Source organism: Parasteatoda tepidariorum, chromosome 3, assembly GCF_982258835.1.
Source record: "Parasteatoda tepidariorum strain Cologne lab strain chromosome 3, Ptep-v5.0, whole genome shotgun sequence".
In the NCBI taxonomy this organism is placed as follows: domain Eukaryota; kingdom Metazoa; phylum Arthropoda; class Arachnida; order Araneae; family Theridiidae; genus Parasteatoda; species Parasteatoda tepidariorum.
In genome coordinates, this window is record NC_141757.1 from 119,948,562 (window position 1) to 119,966,518 (window position 17,957).

General features: G+C 29.9%; 1 protein-coding gene across 2 annotated transcripts in view; it reads right to left on the reverse strand.

Annotated features, from left to right (window-relative positions):
* LOC147814239 (pancreatic lipase-related protein 2-like) overlaps window positions 1-17,957 on the reverse strand; it is a 160,397-nt gene that overhangs the window by 8,314 nt on the left and 134,126 nt on the right. Inside the window, exon 8 of one of the 2 annotated variants that reach the window (XM_087159987.1) lies at window positions 16,318-16,537. The exons of the other annotated variant lie outside the window; for it this stretch is intronic. Within the exon in view, the coding sequence (XP_087016113.1) occupies window positions 16,434-16,537 (104 nt within the window). The 3' untranslated portion in view covers window positions 16,318-16,433. Of the gene's footprint in view, window positions 1-16,317; window positions 16,538-17,957 lie in introns of those variants that run through there. 2 annotated transcript variants of the gene reach the window in all.

Sequence of the window (17,957 nt, forward strand, 5' to 3'; positions counted from 1 at the left end):
TAAAAATATAAGAGACTAAAAGAAAATGAAAGACGAACGAACGAATTTTAGGATGTTCAAAAGTGGGTGAGAAATGTAAAGAAACTTTTTCTCCTTATCTAAAGGAAAGTGAGACCTCCCATAGTGCATCCCACTGTAACTTTACTCTTTCTTTTGAAGAAGTCCCCCATTCTTAAACAAGAAAAGATAAGAGAAAGACCAGAATGCAGAGAATCCATGATCCCTGAATAAATTTTTATTTTCTTTATTTTTTCACTACCACAAGCAAAGAGAAAAGAATTTGTTCCTCCTCTTCGTATCACATTACAAGATTGTAGTCGTTCTAAAAAGGCAATTAATCAGGGAACCCCTTCAGGCAGAGATAGATCTTTGGTGATGACCAGAGGACAGAGAAATGTAAAATCCATAGGGTGTCTCATGCTTGTAAATCTTCAGTTTCATCAGGGGTTAAAATCTCTTTGAAAAACGTTTTCGGGATCTGTTGAATAGATTTCAAAAAGAACCCCTGCTGTAAATTAGTGTAAATCCTTCCAAAACAGGAAATATTTATCATCCATGGTGGGAATCACCTCCACAAAAGTGTGAAATACTAAAAATGGGAGGTGCCTCTGTCTGGTAGTACACCCCTCTATTTTGAAAAATAAAGACAGACGTAATTGTAAGTTGTTAGGTGTTCACGCTCCTATGAAAAATTCTGCTCGTTCTAGTTGTTTTTTAAAAATTTAATTCAAGAAAATAAATATTTATAGTCGATTTTGGAATTTTATAATCTAATTTGATAGGTTACAGCTTTTTCAGATAGGTTTTAATTCATTCAACTATTTAAGTGGTAAGATTTTTTTCCTTGATTGTAAGTAATCATTTCCTAAATATTTAAATAAATGTATTACGCATAAATTATTAATTAGCGTTATAGGCGTTCGTTATATTTTTTAGAAATGATGTCTATGTGAAGGGATGCCAACTGCTAAGATTTCTCAGAAATATTTTATTAAGTGGTGGAAAGTTAAAGACCAAAGCTTGCAAACGTTTGGATAATTTTGGTTAAATTTTAAATGCTTACAACTAGATAACTGGAATGAAATTGTGTTTAACACGAAATTCCGAATTATACATACGTAGTGACTTAAAAAATAATTTTATATCAAATTTAATAATTAAATAATTGTATATCTGCATAAACCAAGAAACAAAACATAAATTTTGCTACCACTAGAAAAAAGTTTCCCATTAAACAGAGCAAGTTGTCATCTCTATATACATATAGATCGAGAGGGACATTTGGCTCTCCCCCCTTTTAATTTTATAAATTAGAATTTATAATATTTTTTAGTTTCTATTATTGCTGTTTTATATGAAAAAACATTTAACATGCACAAGGAATTTTTTGTAGTAATAATAAAACATTGTATAATTAAATATTCGTTAATGCTTTAGTATTAAAATTAATATGTAGTAAAAAAAAGATAAATGTTAAAATTTCAAATGTTATTGGGGACATAATTTTTTAAATTTTCTGAAAATTTATTGCGATAGGTAAATAATTTTTTGTTTACAAGTAAGTAACATTCATGAAGTAACATGCTTTTCTTTTTATTTATTAATAGATAAATTTTGAATTTAACCACTTGTAAAAGTTTGATCTTTTTTTCTTCCTTTGAATGGTTAGGAAGCATATCGTCAGTTGTTGGCATTTTTTTTTTTTTTTTTTTTGTACTCTAAGTTACAGAAGTATATTCACTCACAATTTTAATTATATTTTAATGCTTTAAATGTGAATTGCAATAATCCTTCTACTTACAAATTGAAATTTTTTCTTCTAATTTTTAGACATGTTTGTTCTGAATTTTTAAATTATATTCAGTTAATATTTATCAAACTGTCTTTGACTTTGAAATTGAATCAACTTCTTCCTTATTTCTCGGCCACAAAATTTCGCAAATCTTTCTCCTATATTTTTTCTTTTTTTTTTCAGATTGCCATTTTCTTCCCTTTTTTTTTAAATAAAAAATAGATAAAATAAATACTACTTTTTTAATTTTATATAAATACTATTCTTTTAATTTTCAAGTGTTTTACAATATATGTTACTTACATTACATTTATATCATCCCATATCACATTGCTTGAAAAAAATTGGTATACTATTTTCAAATGGGTTTATTAAGTGTCCTCCATTTATATATTATATTTATTTCTTATAATCAAAGTAAAATGGTAGCAAAATAATATTAATGTTATAATGTGTAGTTTATAACCCAATCATTACAACAGTTTAGTAACTTGAAAGAAAAAGTTATCAATAAAGTGATAATCACAATAATATTTATTCATTAAATTATTATCTTTATTTTAAGAATATATTTAGAAATGTATTTCCATAAAGATGCAAAAAGTCATCTTCTCGAATATTTCAATGATTTATATTTTTTTCTTTTTCTTTAAAAACAACTTAATTTACACAATTATAAACGACCTTTATAATTGCGCAGAATTTTTTTTTCACTTTGCTTGAAAATCTCTCTAGGTACTTCTCAGATTGCGATTACCCCCTAAATTTTGGGATTCAGAAATCCAAATCCGTCGAAAAAATGGCATGTATAAACAGAAACTTCAGAGAAAGTACGTTTTAGTATCTGATTTCGTAACTTAAAATATCATACCTGCACCTATTAATTATCATATTTTAAGTCACCCCTTGAACCATTGAGATGAGAAGAAAGTGAAGATCTGATCATTAGATCAAAAGTTATCAGAATGGTCCGTTTATTTATTTTTTTGCGCACTGAACGTCTAAAAATTCATAATTCAAATTTGTTTAATATTTTGCTTTATTTTTAATTTGTTCCATTGTGATGCGAAGAGAATTTTTCATATTTTTTTTTTTAATTAAATATGCTAGAATGTATTCTGGTCTATTTTTTTACTTTTTGCCTTTTTTTTACTGTTAGCAAAAGAATTATTTCTAGATATTCTTAAAACTAATCGTCAGCTTCCCCAAATTTATTTCTCAATAAAAAATGTATTATTGTCGTTATTAAGTCTTGTTTTGTATGTAATTGTGTGTATATTTTTTCTTATTATCTGTTTTTATATAAGGATTGTAAAACGTAATTATATTAAGAGCATCGGTTTTTTTATTTTATTGAACAGTAAATAAACTAATCAAAATATATCTTTTTTTTTATTGTTGCTATTTTATTCGTAATTATCATAACAAATCGTAATTATTTACACTGTAATCTTTAATGAATTTATTATATCGCGATGATTTTATTTTGATGTTAGCAAAGCGTGATTATTTAAAAAAAATCAATTTCCTTCACTTTTAATTTTGAAAATGTTGAGTAATCATCCGGTTATGTTATAGTTCTTCTTTAACTCAGAGCTACATTTGTTGTGTGTACGTAATTCTGTTACCAAATTATATTTGTAAAACTTTAAAATATAATTGTGCTTAATTAAACAACTTCTTAGAATTTTTATTGACAATTGAAAAAACGCAATAGAATCTTCTATAAATATGATAAAAAAGGTATTTTAATTTCTTACCGATGAGGATTTCGAATACACGTGAATGCATAACAATTAAAAAGAGATAATTTTATTGTTATATTTAATATTTATTTATTTATCAATTTTTTTTTTTAAAAATTCAATTCAATCTTTTTGTGATATTGTCAAAAGAATTAAATACTTCAAACAATGCTTTTATTTTGTATTGGATAAATAAAAAAAAGAATTTTAATATTTTAGTAAGGGCGCCAGTAAGAGGTTTGCCATAGGCGCTTCTTTCCATAGATACGCCTCTGCCTAGGACCTCCCAAATGCATCCCTTTCTTCCCAGGGAAGGTGCGGATAAATAGGGGAACGCCGAGGGAAATTCCATTCTAACATTCCTACGGATAACGATACGTAGGAAGTCATTCGGAAACATCGCCTACGGATATTCCTCCACCGGTCATCCGTTAGAAATCAATCCAATGGATTTTTCTCCCTGGTTATTCCGTAGGAGCATCATAATTACTTATGTCTGTGCGTGCAACCGGCTGAGCAATTGCGCATGCGCTAGATGTGATTAGTCCCTGTTCTCACCAAAGAATTTTTGAAAAGTAACCCTGCTGAAGAAATTGCGCGGAGGTATACATAGTTTGTTGCTTTTGACTGTTGTTATTTTGAGTTCTTCATTTATGATTCAGTAAATAAAGTAAATTAATTGTTTTGAATAATTTTTTTCTGTTTATAATATTGTATCTATATATTTTAAACGTTTACCACATTTTATAATTCTAATTATCTGTGTTAAAGTAGTTAATGATTTCCACGTTACTGAGTTAGGCCTAGTAACATACTTGTTCTCCGATTTTATCTTTGATATAATAAGAAATGTCTGCTAATAAAAAGAGTTTTATTTTAAAGATACGATAGTTTATTATTTTGTATATAAAAACTATAATCAATAAAAAAATTTCTGAACTGTTTAATTCTTTTATGTGTGTAAAAAGGTAAAATATAATAAAAGGTAGGTGTCAATGAACCATCATTTACAATTAAAAGGTTTTCAATTGTAAATGATGGTACATTGACATTGATAATTAATTTTCTTTAAGATTATATAACCGTATTTCGTAATGTGGTAATTGTAGACTTGTATATCACATTGAATTAAACTTAAGTAAGTTAATATAAAATAGCACTGTAATAAATCTATCAAATGTTATCTGATATATTTATTGTTTCATTAATGGTGTAGTTTTTACCAAATGATGTATTTAGCGGCATATTTTCAACTGAATCTACTTGTGCAAAGTGCCAGTAAAGTTAAGATTATTTTATAATTATTCATATTTTTCATCAATAATTGATGAAATACCAGAATGCATATAAGTACAGTAAGATTTCCTAAGCAGAGGTTGCGTAAGCATTATCTTTAACTGTGGAGAAGTGATGCAGTTTAGCGATAATCTATGATGCACGATGGCTCAGTGGGGCTTTAGTGAGGGAACTTGTTTATTATTTTGATATCAAGTCTTTCCTTCTATTGCCCCTTCTAAGCCGCATCTTTTGATTTCCACAAACAACTTGGAGTTTTTGGGAATCTAATAATGTAGATGTATTAGTAAGTATAATTATATGTATTAGCATATATGGCAACGTTACTTTTGAAAAGTAACGAGTAAAAGTACAAGTATTTTTAAAAAAAGTAACGAGTAAAAAGTTCTTATTTTAAAAAGTAACGAGTAAAAAGTACAAGTAAAAGTATAAGTACTAAACAAAAAAGTAACGATTTAAAAGTACATTTCTAGGAAATCGAAAATTCAAAGTAACCTAAAATTTTATTGAATAATATTCTGATGCTCTTTAATGTTTTCGCAAGATTGTTGTTATTTATTTAATTATTTTTAATTTTGAAAGTTATGGACATTAATTTTTTTTTTAATTTGGAAGAATATTATAATATAATTTTATAATATAATCGTGTAATATAATTTTTAAATCAAATATAATTTTAATATCAAACTTTTTATGGATTTGCACGAAAAAGAAATTTTATCTATTGATTTAAATTTTTAGTTTATTATTTTTATTTATTTAAATTACCATCGATTTAAAATTGTTTTACTCTATAGAAGCGCGTTTTAAAGTCACAAACATAAACAAAGCAAAAACGCGGGATTTCAGATAGCTTTGTGATCTTTGAGCTAGTAAAAAATAATTTAATGTGCAGTATAAGTTGAAACAGAACAGTCTACAGTTTTATTTGTAACAATGGCTAATGCTGAAGTCATGCGAGAAAATCATTTTCCGAACATTTCTGCCTAACGGAATAATTAAAATTTGTAAACGAATTTTAGTATCAGCGGCTAAATTAGTACCTTCGAGTTTTCAAGAGTTAAAATATTAATTTTAACAGTAATAGCACAAATAGTTCTGAAGTTCTTAGAGATTTGACTGGGCGTTGTTTGACAAGGTCGGGCATAAACATAATTTTTGTAAAAAAATGTACTAGGTAAAAATTTATTTAGTAAAAAATGTGTTAAGACAAAAATTAGTGAGTTAAAAAAAAAATGGAAAAACGTAATAACAAAATCAAAATTTTTCTATTTAAAATTTATTGAAATGTATCTACGATTTTGTAAATGTATTACGATTGGATATCGATTAAAAATTGATATGCTTTCCGTTAATTAAAAATAAATCCGTTAATTAATCAATAAATTAAAAAAACATAAGCATTTTTTTTAATTTAATTTTTTTTTAGAAAGCTTACCGAGTTATGGAAAAAAGTAACGATTTCATTCGACATTTCCGTTACAAATACTTGTACTTTTTCCCTAAAAAAGTAACGAAAGTACAAGTAAAAGTACTAAATTTAAAAAGTAACGAAGTACAAGTAAAAAGTACGTACTTTTTACTTGTTCCGGCGGTACAAGTAACGAAAGTAAAAGTACTGCCATATATGTGTATTAGTAGCCTAAGGGAAAGCCATAAGATTCAAATCTACCTCAGTACCCGAGGAAAGTATGCGACCTTGAAACTTCCTCAGTACTGCCTTAGGAGACTGCCCGGGAACAGCCATCGGAAAGTATGAGAGCTTGAAACTTCCTCACCGTTCTTCCTCGGCTCCTCCTATGGAGTGACTTTCGGGAAGTCCGCCGGAGGAACTGAGGAACTGAAAGGTGCGGACATTTTGCATTACTGAGGAGCTCCGCGGGAGGAATTTGGGAAAAGTCGGGAGCTCCGGGGGAGGTTGAGCGATTCCTCCGTGGGAGCTACTACGGAAGAATTTTTGCTATATGGGGGACTGCGTCGCATCTTTCCCTGGACTATTGCTGATGTATCACGACCCATTCTTGGAGCTGATTTTTTTTTATCACATTATGACATTTTAGTGGATCTAAAATCCAAGTCGTTGATTGATAAGTTAACTAATGTTACATTTAGCGGAAAAATTTCTTATGAATCAACGGCTAAAATAACTGTGTTGAAAATGTCTGCTGAATTTCATTCTTTAATTAGTGAATACCAAAACATTTTCGAAGAGCCAGAAAAAAGATTATACCTCATAATGTCAGTCACGTCATCGAAACAAAGGGTCGACCAGTGGTTGCAAAAGTGAGAAGACTATCTGCTGATAAATTGGAAGCGGCAAAAGAAGAATTTAATTGCCTAGTACACCAAGGAATATGTAGCCCATCCAAAAGTTGCTGGTCATGCCTATTGCACATGGTTAAGAAACCGGATGGTTCTTGGCGACCATGTGGAAACTACCGTGCGTTAAATGCCAATGCACTTCCTGACAAGTATCCCATTCGTCATTTACACGATTTTTCTACCAATTTACATGGAAAAACTGCTTTCACAACGCTTGATCTCCACCCAGTTTATCATCAAGTGCCCATGCGCAAGGAAGGCATTACAAAAACTGCCATCATCACCCCATTTGAACTTTTGAATTTAATTTCATGACTTTTGGGTTGAGAAATACTGCACAAACGATGCAGCGTTTTGTTGACCAGATTCTGCAAGGGTTAAACTTCCATTTTCCCTGCATTGACGATATTTTGATTGCCTCGTCCACAACCCAAGAACATCTCCTTCATGTTAAGAAAGTTTTCAAACGTTTGAGACAATATGGCCTCATCGTTAACTTTTGAAAATGCACTTTTGCTGCAAAAAAAGTCAAATTCTTAGGTCATCTGGCTGATGAACATGGTATTATGCCATTACCAGAAAACGTTGAAGTGATTTCCACTTATCCTAGGCCAACAACAGCAAGCAAACTCAGACGATTTTTAGGAATTCTAAATTTCTATCGCAAATTCTTGCAGCATGCTGCTCAAAAGCAATTACTATTACATCAAATGCTTGGACGTTGCAAGAAAAATGACAAAACCCCCCTCTCTTGGACAACTGAAGCTGAAAACTCATTCCAATCTTGCAGATCAGAATTAAAAGAAATCTGTTATTTGGCTCATCCAAATTCATCTGCAGTGCTGGCTTTTCTGACAGGTGCTTCAGATACTGCTGTTGGTGCACGTGTTCATCAGAAACGTCATCAAGATGCGGAGTGGCGGCCTTTAGGTTTCTTTTCTCGTAAATTGAGTGCTTCAGAGAAAAAGTATAGTGCTTATGATCGTGAACTCCTTGCGATTTTTACATCCATAAAATACTTTCGTTACATGTTGGAAGGAACTAATTTTATAGTGTTCACTGATCATAAACCTTTACCTCATGCATTAACTCAAAAATATGACAATCTTTCACCACGGCAAATTCATCAACTAAATTTCATCAGTGAATTCACCAATGACATCCGGCACATCAGCGGCTTAAACAACGCAGTTGCTGATGCCTTTTCCAGAATTCAACAGATTGCAGTTCCAAGATACTTAAATTATGCTGATATTGCTGAAGAACAAATAAATGATCCAGAATTAGAAGCCTTACTTAACAGTGAAACTGGCCTGCAGTTGAAAAAGATTAGCATTTCTGATCCAAACACTTTCCCATATTGTGATACCTCTACTGGGATGATCCGGCCATATATCTCAAAATCACATCGCACTGCAGTTTTCCATTGCTTGCACGATCTGGCTCACCCTGGAATAAAAGCAACCGTCAAGTTTATAAGTGAGAGATTCATTTTCCCAAACATTAAAGAAGATGTCTCCCTCTTGACAAAGAGTTGTGTATCATGCCAACGTTCCAAGATCACGAGACATGTGCATTCTCCTCTCTTTAAATTTACTGTTCCCAACAAACGAATCAATCATGTAAACATTATTTGGTAGGTCCTTTGCCGTCTTCGCAAGAATTTACCTATTGTTTAACTTGAATCGACAGATTTACCCGTTGACCTGAAGCAATTCCATTAACAGATATAAAAGCTGAAACTGTTGCTCAGGGATTTTACAGTGGATGGATCGCACGTTTTGGAGTACCTCAAAGAGTGACTACCGATAGAGGAACCCAATTTACTAGTGAACTTTTTAAAGGCTTTGCAAATATATTTGGCATATACCTGTCACGAACTACATCATATCATCCACAGGCTAATAGCCTGATTGAAAGGTGGCACCGTGTCCTTAAAACATCAATTATGTGTCATACATCAGTAAATTGAACTCTTGCCCTACCTTTAGTTCTACTGGGACTGAGAACTGTGTTTCGAGAAGACCTACAATCTTCCACGGCAGAAATGGTCAATGGAGAAAATCTTTATTTTCCAGGTCAATTTTTTTCTGATGAAGAATTGGATGTGACAGAACCTGATTTTATCAAGAAATTAAAAAAAAAACACGCTCAACAGTTAAAACCAAAGCAAACCGCTTACCATTCTTCTCCATCTACATTTGTTTTCCGAGACCTAGATACATACTCTCATGTCTTTTCACGTGTTGATGCTATGAAACCTTCATTAGCAACGTCTTATACAGGTCCTTATAAAGTAATTTCTCGAAATGACAAAAATTTCACAATTCTCATAAATAATAAAAAGTGTACTGTGATTATCGATAGACGTAAACCTGCTCATCTACCTGATGTCTCATCTACCTACTTGCTCATCTATCTGATCAAGATACTTTCCATCCTCTATAAACACAACCAGAACCTATGCCTAAAGAAACATCTCAGCCACAAAAGCAAATTGTAAAAGAAATTGCCCCAGATCAGAACATCCCAATTCGGACTCGTTCTGGAAGACGAGTTCACTTCCCCGCCAAATATACACAGTTTTCTACATATTGAACTTTCGCGATCTTTCAACTGAACAAAAAGTTTCAGTTTAGTTTTCTGTAAAAAGAGTTTCAGTTTAGTCCTTGTGTTTAACTTCGGATATAGCTGTCAGCGATCTTTGTCTATAGTTGTGCTCTTATATTTCCACGAATGTTATTTACTTGTTAAATGTTATATTAAAGTTGTTAAGTTTTTACTGTTAGTATTTCATTTACTAAAAGCATTAGTTTCAATTACATAGGCTTGTATATCTGCTAAGCATTTATACCGGGCTAAGCATTTGAGGGGCGACATTCTTTTTGTGTCTCATCCATTCTGTTGACTGCATATAGAAACTTATTGTAGGCATTTCATTTATCGACCATTATATATATGAAATTAAACGTTTTCCTCTACCAGATGGTGCTAGTTTTTATTTGAAGAAGTCAAACCATCGATTTCGCTAGTTTTTTAGCAGCTTGTTTACTCAACGATGGCTGCAAAAGTGTTTTATTAATGATGCAATAAATGCATCTGGAGCCGTTCATATCAAGTGCAGAGTTGGATGAGAGACAAGGCAGAGGTGAAGCAAAGCAGCAAAATAGGTCGGCTAGAAAGGACAGTTTTCGGGAGGAGAGATATATGGACCCGGCATTGCAGAATAAAGGTTAGTCATTACTAATTTACTAGATTGAACATAAGTCAAAACTTTAAACGTGTTTTTCCTCAAAACGCTGTTTTTTTGACTTGGCCTAACATTTTTCTCATGATCTGTGCAACGAAATAAGCTGTTCTTTATTTCAAATTACGTAAAAATATATTCTTTAGAAAGTAGCATAGGATTTTTTTGATATTTTTATATTTCGATTTCATATTAGTATTTTAATGCACATTTTTTTAATGAAAAACTTAACTTTTTTTTCAAGTTTCCGCCATTTTGGTAATTTTGCGAATATCAAAAAACCGCTTTGCTACTTTTTAGATAATGTCTTTATGTTTCAGAAAATCTAAACAAAATTGTTTTCGTATGTTTCAGGACTTTTAAATCCATGAGGCCAGTGAGGTGCTACTTTTTGATGATCAGCCATACACGGAGCTGCCACCAACTTATTTTTTTATTATTTTATAAAAGAAAATTTTTTAAATAAGACTTAAAATGTAGCTAAAAAACATAAAAAAACAAGGAGTCTGCATTGTCTCTATTACTTAAAAAAAATTCAAGAAAAACGCTAATATTTTACCATCTCAGGGTGGGGTCCCCCCTTAAATCATCCTTATTTATTTAAAACTATTAAATTTCCCAAAATTCCAGTTAAATTTAGATTTGTTACTTGTAGTACTGGATGTTTAATTCTGTTTTTAGAAAAAAGTTTTTTTAATAATTGAACACATTATTTTAAATAAAATTATTTCTAATGATAAACATCTTATTATAAATAGCAACCGAAAAGTTATTAAATATTTAAAATACAATAAAATTGATAATATTCTTACATGCAATTTTTAAAATTTATATATCACACATTATCTATTATATATAATTCTCTTACGTGGCTCCCAAATTTTGGCTGTATTTCTTTTCCGCCGGTGGCAACGTTTGCTTTGTTTTGAAAACACCAAAGCATTCTGCCTTTTAATGATGTGTTTCTGATCTAATATATATAATTCTCTTACGTGGCTCCCAAATTTTGGCTGAAGTACTTTGTACAACTAAATAAGATTCTTTTCACAGCAGTTAAATATGTACTTTATTTTCTTCATTCATAGAGAAAACAGTCGGGAAAGAATTCTGTTAGGTTAAAAAGCATTTCGCTAAAAAAATTACGAATTCTAAAAGAAATAAAAATAAACAATTTAAAAAATAAAAATGCTGTTGCCAGCCATAGAATTTTTTGATAGTTAACTTATCAAAATAACATAGAAGCGCAACTAGATCAAAATTATGATACCTGAGCGCTTGACGTAACAAATCCTTCAATTCTATAAGTGTTGTATCGCCAAATGCCCAAATCAGCAATTGGGTAAAATATAGCCTACGTCACAGGTTGTGTTGTTCCTACTAAATTTAACCCATGAACGGCATTTTCTGCGAGCCTAACTTCAAGCCACAAATAAACAAACGAAGTGTTCGATCGTTTAAATAGCTGCTCGCCAGATTTTATTGCATTATAAAGAAAAGTTATTGAAACTAAATACAACTAAATAAACAACAACAACTAAAACAAATAACAACAACTACTAATAACAATAACTAAATAAACAACAACTAAATTCCATTCGTTTAGCATTGCGTCATATGTTGTTCCTACTAAATCGAAGTAGCTGTGTTTTTTTCATATTATACCCAATTGTGTTCTTAAAGAAATTCGATAAAAAGTTTTAAATAAACAACCTACTTCTACAACTGCTTCTTGAAGAACTTGGCTCATTGATTAAAAATATTGTTTTAATTTTACAGTACCAACTTTACTTCTACTTTTATTATTGCTATGACCCTCCTTTATTACATTTTACAACTTCATGCTAAATTTGAGGACTTTAAGTTGTTTTGTGGTTGAATACTGACATTTAGAAATGTGTACATAAAAAAATTAATATTTAGAGGTTAAGAGTTGCCTCAGAAAAATTTGAATTGTTGACATTGAACTTAACAATGGAAATAATCGTTTCTGTGAAAAATTGAATTGTATTGTTGACATCAAAACTAAAAAATATTGTGTTTCAACTTTACAATACTACCTTAATTTATACTTCAGAATTGCCTCGGAGAAATTTGAATTGTTAGCAATGACTTAAACAAAAAGTTTTATTTTAACTGACAAATACTATATTATAATTTTAGCTATGCGAAGATAGCCCCCGAAAATGAGGAAATTCAAAAATTCAAACTGCATTCGTTTGACCATTTTTTGACCACAAATGACCACCTTTTAAATTTTTTTGACCACCCTTAATTTGGACACAATCCCAAAAATTAAATTCGGAGGCTAACTTCGCATTTTTTCGAAAAATATATAAAAATTCAATTTTTATATTGTATTCGTTTGACCACTTTTTGACCACAAATGACCACCCTTATTTTGGACATAATCCTGAAAATTAAATTCGGGGGCTAACTTCGCATTTTCACGCCAAATGAATAAAAATCAAATTTTTATATTGTATTCGTTTGGCCACTTTTTGACCACAAATGACCACCCTTTAATTTTTTTTGACCACCCTTATTTTGGACACAATCCCAAAAATTAATTTCGGAGGCTAACTTCGCATTTTTTCTAAAAATATATAAAAATCCAATTTTTATATTGTATTCGTTTGACCACTTTTTGACCACAAATGACCACCCTTTAAATTTTTTTGACCACCCTTATTTTGGACATAATCCTGAAAATTAAATTCGGGGGCTAACTTCGCATTTTCACGCCAAATGAATAAAAATCAAATTTTTATATTGTATTCGTTTGACCACTTTTTGACCACAAATGACCACCCTTTAATTTTTTTTGACCACCCTTATTTTGGACACAATCCCAAAAATTAAATTCGGAGGGTAACTTCGCATTTTTTCGAAAAATATATAAAAATCCAATTTTTATATTGTATTCGTTTGACCACTTTTTGACCACAAATGACCACCCTTTAAATTTTTTTGACCACCCTTATTTTGGACATAATCCGGAAAATTAAATTCGGGGGCTAACTTCGCATTTTCACGCCAAATGAATAAAAATCAAATTTTTATATTGTATTCGTTTGACCACAAATGACCACCCTTTAATTTTTTTTACCACCCTTATTTTGGACATAATCTTAAAAATTAAATTTGGGGGCTAACTTCGCATTTTCACTCCATATGAATAAAAATCCAATTTTTATATTGTATTCGTTTGACCACAAATGACCACCCTTTAATTTTGTTTGACCACCCTTATTTTGGACATAATCCCAAAAATTAAATTCGGGGGCTAACTTCGCATTTTTACGAAAAATAATTAATAATCTAATTTTTATACTCTATTCGTTTCCCCACTAATGACCACCTTTTAGTTCTGGTTGACCACCCTTATTTATGCCGTAATCCTAAAAATACGACTTGGGAGAAGCATGAATTTAGCCCCCGAAAATAAGAAAAATTACTTTCTTAACAACATTCGTTTGGCCACAAATGAACCATTTGAAAATGAGAAAAATTAAAAAATTTCAAGTGCATTCGTTTGACCAATTTTGACTACAAATAACAACCTTTTATTCTTTTTCTTACTATTCTTATTTTAGCCGTAATTATAAAAATAAAGTTTTAGGGTGGAGTTAAGTTGGACCCTGAAAATGGTTAAAATAAAAATTTCAACAGCATTTGTTTGACTATTTTTTGACCCCAAGTTACCACTTTTTAGTTTTTTTTACCACTCTTTTTACAGCCGTAATCATAAAAAAATATATAGTTGTTAATGAAGTTATACTAAAGCGCAGCATAAAATTATCAAAATTATAAAATTATATTTATAGCAATTATTAAAATTATAAAATTATTATTAATTTTAACAATCTGTCTTTATCTCATTTCATTTGTACATACTTTACATATGTTCTTACTTGTATTAGAGTAATTATTTAACACATTTATTTGGTTACAACATTGTGAAAAAAATACCTTTCTATTTGTAATTGCTAAAATTCTAATAATGATTAAGACCCGATTGAAAATAGTATTGGTAAGTTTTGTGCAGTTTGTTTGAAATTGTTTTCTCCATTGTTTTTGCATAAATTAAAGTTATGTCAGTTTGAGAATGTAATTTAATATAGTGATAAGATATGTGTTTCTATATTGTATATAATTATTTCTATATTTTACAAAAATCAATGTTTTTAAAAATAAAATGCCTAAATGCTAATGAAGAATTCTTAGCTACTCTTAGATTTGAGAATGTAATTTAATATAGTGATTAGATATGTGTTTCTATTTTGTATATAATTATTTCTATATTTTTCAAAAATCAATGTTTTTTAAAATAAAATGCCTAAATGCTAATGAAGAATTCTTAGATAGTAAAGCTAAATAATACTTGTTATTGTATGCTAATTTAATATATAACTAATTTTATGTACCATGGCTAAAGAAGAATAACTATTTACTATCTATATATATATAATATTGATGAGAGCTAATACACTACTGGAGAAAAAGGTGTTATGGTTGGTCTCTAAAATAACTTTATTGCTATGAAACTATTTCTACTCTTTTATAGAGGAAATATGTTAAATTTTATATATCATTATTGAGAAAAATGTTTTTAAACAGTATAACTACTTAATAATTGTTTTAGAAATGTTTTAGATTTACTACATCTTATTAAACTTTTATTTTTCTACTTGTAAAACAATTTTAAAATAACATTGCAGAAAATAAAGATACGATTAATGTGAACAAAACTTATACATATAGTTTTTAGCATTCCTCGTTTTTATGGATTATAATCATTGCATTTGAAGTACATAGTCGTTTTGGAATTTATTTTTAAAAATTTTATATTGCAAGAAAAAGTTTTGGATCATTACTACGTTTAGATGTCAGCTATAATTAAAATATATTATATTGATATCGCTAAAAGAAAGACTGAAATAAGAATTGTCGGAAAAACTTCAAGGTCGTCATTTGTAGTCAAAAATGTTGTGCAGTTGAACGTGTTGAACGAGTGCAGTTGAAATTTGTTATTTTCCTGAATTTTGGGGACTAAATTCACGCCAGTTTTGTCTTTAGGAATATGTCCAAAATAAGGGTGGTCAAAAAAAAATTAAAGGGTGGTCATTTGTGGTCAAACGAGTACAATATAAAAATTGGATTTTTATATATTTTTTGAAAAAATGCGAAGTTAGCCCCCGAATTTAATTTTTGGGATTGTGTCCAAAATAAGGGTGGTCAAAAAAAAATTAAAGGGTGGTCATTTGTGGTCAAACGAATACAATATAAAAATTTGATTTTTATTTATTTTCGTGAAAATGTGAAGTTAGCCCCCGAATATAATTTTTAGGATTATGTCCAAAATAAAGGTGGTCAAAAAAAATTAAAGGGTGGTCATTTGTGGTCAAAAGGTGGTCAAACAAAAACAATATAAAAATTGGATTCTTATTTATTTTTTGAAAAAATGCGAAGTTAGCCTCCGAATTTAATTTTTGGGATTGTGTCCAAAATAAGGGTGGTCAAAAAAAATTAAAGGGTGGTCATTTGTGGTCAAAAAGTGGTCAAACGAATACAATATAAAAATTTGATTTTTATTCATTTGGCGTGAAAATGCGAAGTTAGCCCCCGAATTTAATTTTCAAGATTATGTCCAAAATAAGGGTGGTCAAAAAAATTTAAAGGGTGGTCATTTGTGGTCAAAAAATGGTCAAACGAATGCAGTTTGAATTTTTGATTTTCCTCATTTTCGGGGGCTATCTTCGCATAGCTTATAATTTTAACTTTTTCTACGACTATACTCATTTTCTTACTCTTTTCTTAGTTTTTTTTATACATTTTGTTTTTTTCTGATAAAATAAAAAACTTATAGTTGTTCTGCTTCTGAACACTGATGAAAACACAAAATGATGAGCTTCATGAACAATCAAAAATATATACATTTATTTTACAAATTCTACATTATTAAGGTGGCGCCCTTCAGAGAATTATAAATACAAAATTATCTTCATCAAAGCCGATGCTTTACATCCTGCGTTCAGTGGCAGACTACTATTTCATATTGTTTTACAACACATGGCTTTAGCCCTCTGGTGGGAAAGACTTTAAAACAAAACTTACAACAGTTACTTTTCTCAACAACTGAAATTTAGAATAGTGTGATTAAAAAAAAATATGTGAACTGTTTGCAATTTCAAATTAATATTGAAATGTACAGGTTTAGAATTTTCTACAGTGAAAAGTTTTCGGAACTTCAGTATTCAAAAAAGTATAAAAAAAACTGGACGTTAAGAACGTATCCAGTGAGCGAGCAAAGCGAGCATTGGATTGCGAAGCAATTCGAAATGAACTGTGAAAGCAGTTCCGGGGGTGGGTGAGCGCCAGCGAGCAGGGGGCGAAGCCTCCTAGTATTACATAAGTATACCACGTAATAACTTAAAACACATCTGCTTAGAGATTTTTAATACCTACTTGATTAATGAGGATATTATTAGGGAAGATTGGATTAATTTATGTAACGTAAACTTATTTGAAAATTATCTTTTAAATGGCATTTGTTTTTATAAGCAAATTAAAGGTATTTCAATGGGAAATTCCAGTGCTTTTGCTAATATTTATTTGCATTTTTATGAACAAATATCTTAGAACATATTTTATTAATAGGCTTTAGATTTATTGATGATTTGATTATTTTTAATTGCACTGATTGTGATGTAATTAATTATATTTATCCTAAGGAATTTAATTTAATAAGAATTAACTCAGATATTAAACGGGCCGATTTCTTGGATCTTGAGATTAAAATTCATAAAGATAAAAGCTTACTTGGATTATATAATAAAAGAAAAGATTTTTATTCTAATGTTATGAACACATTTTAATTCCGATTTATAGTTTAAAATATTTTGAATAATCTAATTTTAAGATTTAAATATGTTTGTAATAATATCGCAAATTTTCGTACAGCTATTAATAATTTCAGAATTACTTTGGATAATAATAATTTTTCTTTTAATTTTTGTAACTATAATCTTTCAATTCAAAATGTTTTAAAGAAGTTTACTTAATTCGTCCGATATTGAAGTCCGCATAAGTAGACCTATGCAGTGAAGAAATGATTTTTGTTCCTGTTTCGCGATCGCAACGAACTATAGGGGGCGTTGTTGTATGAGACTAATACCTGCGATTTCTATATGAACAGTCATTCAGTTACTCTAGAGACGTCGTTAATGTAGCACGTAGCATTGCAACGTTCCTTCTTTATTGTGGCTAATTAAATTTAAAAAAGAAAAATGCTTGATATTCTTTCTTATGCAAACGAAAACAAAATGGTATCTCTTTTTTTTAGAGAAGGAATATCCAAAACACATCGGAAAAATATTTGTACATTAACAGAAAAAAATATGTATATTCTTATAAGAGTTAAAACCTAATGCCCGAGAAATAGTTTTACTAAATTTAATGATATAACATGAAAGGCCCATTTAAACTTTACATTCTATAGTTATAAGAATCATATTACTTCAAAAATTAAAATGAACAAAAAGTATACAAAAGCCTC